General features: G+C 45.0%; 1 protein-coding gene across 1 annotated transcript in view; it reads right to left on the minus strand.

Moving 5' to 3' along the window:
• Positions 1-5000, minus strand: part of LOC143284975 (dynein axonemal heavy chain 3-like) — a 198196-nt gene that overhangs the window by 118625 nt on the left and 74571 nt on the right. Inside the window, exons 15-17 of the mRNA XM_076592137.1 lie at positions 4399-4602; positions 1513-1643; positions 176-371 (exon numbers count right to left, since the gene is read on the minus strand). Of these exons, the coding sequence (XP_076448252.1) occupies positions 176-371; positions 1513-1643; positions 4399-4602 (531 nt within the window). The remainder of the gene's footprint in view (positions 1-175; positions 372-1512; positions 1644-4398; positions 4603-5000) is intronic.

Genomic DNA, 5000 nt, shown 5'->3' on the forward strand with positions numbered 1-5000 from the left:
GTAAATAGTACACAATCAAAAATACAACCATCAAATCCAGAGTTTTTTTTTATGAATGAAAAATAAAATAAAATGAAAAAAACAACTAAAATAAAATAAGTACCACCAGCCCATCCACCCACCCACAAAAAAACAAAAACAAAAAAACTTTCATACAGGCAGACAACAAACACACCTCCTCTTTGAAGTACTCGATCTTCTGCTTCAGCTGCTCCACTTCGGCGACGAACTTCTCCGCCTCGGACATGCTCTGCTTGGATCCGAACTCCTTGACCTTCTGCTGGGCCTCCTGCAGCTGGGTTTCCAGGCGGCGCCGCCACTCGTTCAGCTTGGTTACCGCGATGTCGTGCTCCTTCTGCAGCTTGTTCTCGCTGGAAGAAAACAATAGTGGAACTGGCTTTGTTTCCTGTGTCTTCTTCGTCTTATCGTTCTTCTTCTTCTTCTTCTTCTTCTTTTTCTCCTTGTTGTTGTTGTTGTTGTTGTTTTGTTGTTGTTCTTCTTCTTTCTTTCTTTCTTTCTTCTTCTTTCTTTCCTTCTTCTTCTTCTTCTTCTTATTCTTCTCGTTGTTGTTCTTGTTGTTGTTGTTGTTTTGTTGTTCTTCTTCTTCTTTCTTTCTTTCTTTCTCTCTTCTTCTTCTTCTTCTTCTTCTTCTTCTTCTTCTTCTTCTTCTTCTGCTGCTGCTGCTGCTCCCCCTCCTCCTCCTCCTTCTTCTTCTTCTCCTTTCTTCTTCTTCTTCTTGTTCTTCTTCTTCTTCTAGTTTTCGTTCTTATTCTTCTTTGTTTTATTGTTGTTGTTGTTGACTGCTGAACAGAGATCTTCTGAGCCAGATACTAGGATAGGTAAAAAAAAAAAAAAAAAAAAAAAAAAAAGGGGGGTAACGTGACAGAGACAGAGGCTTGCTTGCTGGCCTGTTTGCTGTGCGAAGGATGACAACGGCATAAAGGCATCAGTCTACTTATTGTGTGCTTTCTCTACTCAGGACTTTGCACAAGATTTTCTTGCTGTCCTGATCATCTGTAACTGTGTTGTCTTCTGACAGGTTCGAAATAAAACATACCTGTATTTGTATTTGTGTACAAATTTATTATATACAAATATACAAAATTTCATATACAAATACAAATGTATTCTGACATGTAATAATAATAATAATAATACATAGTTTTTCTATGGCGCGATATCCAGCACCAATACTGCTCAAAGCGCCTTACATCATCCAGTTGACTATAAACATGCCTTAAAAAATACGTCAACCGCTATCTGACAATGGAAAACATCCAGTGTGTTCATAGGAATGAAAAAGCACACTTAAGAGATGAATCACTTTATAAAGGCTATGAAGTGAATAAGGCTTAGATTAAAACAAAATGCATTTCGTAGAACACACACACACACACACACACACACACACACACACACACACACACACACACACATGTTCGAAATAGAACATATTGTTTGAACCAACGGTGTTTCACCTGTAATGAAACACCTGTCGCTGTGACAACTCACGCGTTCGTGATGATAGGGATGATGCGGTCTGCCCAGGTGAAGGTGCTGTTGTTGATGATGATGTTGTCTTTGGGCAGGTAGGCGTAGTCCATCAGGAACAGCAGGTTTCCTGCAGCAATCTCCAGCTTGTCCTGTTCCCCACAGCACACAGCACGCGAACATGCAGAAAGGTTATTTTCTCTTTCTCTGGTTTGAAATGATAATTGTTTTCGATGATGATTTCAAGTTTAAAATATTACTGTTTTCAATGGTTATTTCTGGTTTGAAATATCACCGGTTTAGATAGTGATTCCTAGTTTGTATTCGACAGTGATTTCTCGCATGAAGTACAAACGTTGTGAACAGTAATTTGTGGCTTGGAAAAGGCATGACACAGTATGTTAAACACACCAGAACAAGTTTTAAAAGGACAAGTGTAAGCTCTCAATGAATACCAAAGAATATGTCTGACCAAAAATCACACACACACATTAAAAAAAACAGTTTCTGCTTTAGGGCTGTTGGCAGACAGAGCACCTCACCTTCATTTGCATTCATTATCAGTTGTTTTTTTTGTTAGATTAACGATTTATTCTTTTATTTCATCTGTAGTTTAGTTGCCTGGGCAGTGCTTCTCACTCTGTGTCCTTTTTATATCTTCTCTCTCTCTCTGTCCTTTTTGCATCTTCTCTCTCTCTCTCTCTCTCTCTCTCTCTCTCTCTGTGTCCTTTTTATATCTTCTCTCTCTCTCTGTCCTTTTTGCATCTTCTCTCTCTCTCTCTCTCTCTCTCTCTCTCTCTCTCTCTCTCTCTCTGTCCTTTTTACATCTTCTCACTCTCTTCTGCGGAGTCCCTCGAGTGATTTCTTTTTATTGTACTTTAACATTAATTTTATTTCAAATATTCATCGTTGATTCCAGCCTCCATCCACCCGCTTTCCCCCAACTCACCACTCACCCCCTCTCCCTCCTCTCGCTTTCCCCCAACTCACCACTCACCCCCTCTCGTTCCACCCGCTTTCCCCCAACTCACCACTCACCCCCTCTCGTTCCACCCGCTTTCCCCCAACTCACCACTCACACCCCTCTCCATCCACCCGCTTTCCCCCAACTCACCACTCACCCCCTCTCCATCCACCCGCTTTCCCCCAACTCACCACTCACCCCCTCTCCATCCACCCGCTTTCCCCCAACTCACCACTCACACCCTCTCCCTCCTCTCGCTTTCCCCCAACTCACCACTCACCCCCTCTCCATCCACCCGCTTTCCCCCAACTCACCACTCACCCCCTCTCCATCCACCCGCTTTCCCCCAACTCACCACTCACCCCCTCTCCCTCCACCCGCTTTCCCCCAACTCACCACTCACCCCCTCTCCCTCCACCCGCTTTCCCCCAACTCACCACTCACCCCCTCTCCCTCCACCCGCTTTCCCCCAACTCACCACTCACCCCCTCTCCCTCCACCCGCTTTCCCCCAACTCACCACTCACCCCCTCTCCCTCCACCCGCTTTCCCCCAACTCACCACTCACCCCCTCTCCCTCCACCCGCTTTCCCCCAACTCACCACTCACCCCTCTCCCTCCACCCGCTTTCCCCCAACTCACCACTCACCCCCTCTCCCTCCTCTCCTATACTCTTCCTATTTCTCTCCTTTTTTATCAGATTTCTCTGTGTGAAAATCGGGCTACACTACAGCGCCACCCTTTTTTCTTTTCTTTTTTTTTGTAGTTTTTCCTGCGTGCAGTTTTATTTGGTTTTTTCCTATCGAAGTGGATTTTTCTACAGAATTTTGCCACGAACAGCCCTTTTCTTGCCGTGGGTTCGTTTACATGCACTAAGTGCATGCTGCACACGGGACCTCAGTTTATCGTCTCATCCGAATGACTAGCGTCCAGACCACCACTCAGGGTCCAGTGGAGGGGGAGAAAATATCGGCGGCTGAGCCGTGATTCGAACCAGCGCGCTCAGATTCTCTCGCTTCCTAGGCGAACGCGTTACCTCTAGGCCATCACTCCACATTCAAGTGTAAAAAATCAATATAACAAAATGCCTACAGTTTTCGGTTTCAATTTCTCAACGAGGCGTCACTGCGTTGGGGCAAACTCATACACGCTACACCACATCAGCTGGACAGATGCCTGACCAGCAGCATAACCCAACGCGCTTAGTCAGGCCTTAAGCGCATGTATATATATTTGTGTAACTATCAGAGGGGATTTCTTCTACAGAATTTTGCCAAAGGACAACACTCTCGTTACCATGGGTTGTTTTTTTCAGTGCGCCAAGTGCGTGCTGCACACGGGACCTCGGTTTATCGTCCCATCCGAAAGACTAGACGCTCATGATTTTACGATCAAACTTGGGAGAAAAGGGCGAGAGCGGGATTCGAACGCAGACCCCCACGGTCTCTGTATAGGCAGATGAGCGTCTTTTTCATTCTGCCGCCTTCGTACAATCACCAGTGTGTGACAGGTCATTAAACAAAATTCCTCCTTCTCTATGTTGTTCCCCCTCCCTACCCATGTATGTATTAACGTTAAATTTTCATGTGTTACCGAATTGGAAAAAAATTTAGAATGTTAAAAAAATAAATCATCATCATTGTATTTGTATTTCTTTTTATCACAACAGATTTCTCTGTGTGAAATTCGGGCTGCTCTCCCCAGGGAGAGCGCGTCGCTACACTACAGCGCCACCCATTTTTTATATTTTTTCTGCGTGCAGCTTTATTTTTTTTTTCCTATCGAAGTGGATTTTTCTACAGAATTTTGCCAGGAACAACCCTTTTGTTGCCATGGGTTCTTATACGTGCGCTAAGAGATGTATGTATTAACGTTAAATTTTTATATGTTACGTAACTGGAAAAAAAAAAAGAATGTGAAAAAATAAACCATCATCATCCTCACCTTCAGTTCCAGCATCTCTCCCACTTTGAGCTCCTCCACGTAGGTGATGAGGTCCACCAGCTCCTTGGTGTTCTCCGCCTGGTAGGAGCTCTTCTTCACGATAGTGTCGTACTGCTTGCAGATGCCTCTGTTGAACCTGTCAGAGGTCTCCATGATCTTCGTCACCATCACGTTGATCAGCTCTCGCGCCTTGGTGATCAGCCACTGGGGAATGGGGAAGGGGTTTGGGGGTGAGTTTGGGTGTTTTGTGTGTGTGTGTGTGTGTGTGTGTGTGTGTGTGTGTGTGTGTGTGTGTGTGTGTGTGTGTGTGTGTGTGTGTAGGGAGGTTGGTGGGTGGGTGGATATGTGTTTTGTGTAGTGTGTGTGTGTGTGTGTGTGTGTGTAGGGGGTGGTGGTGGATGTGTGTGTGTGAGTGAGTGTGTGTGTGTGTGTGTGTGTGTGTGTGTGTGTGTGTGTGTGTGTGTGTGTGTGTGTGTGTGTACTGTGGGCGGATATGTGTGTGTGTGTGTGTGTGTGTGTGTGTGTGTGTGTGTGTGGTTGTGTGTGTGTGTGTGTGTGAAAGAGAGAGAGAGTGTGTGTGTGTTGTGTTGTGGGTGTGTGTG

This window comes from Babylonia areolata, chromosome 8 (assembly GCF_041734735.1).
Source record: "Babylonia areolata isolate BAREFJ2019XMU chromosome 8, ASM4173473v1, whole genome shotgun sequence".
In the NCBI taxonomy this organism is placed as follows: domain Eukaryota; kingdom Metazoa; phylum Mollusca; class Gastropoda; order Neogastropoda; family Buccinidae; genus Babylonia; species Babylonia areolata.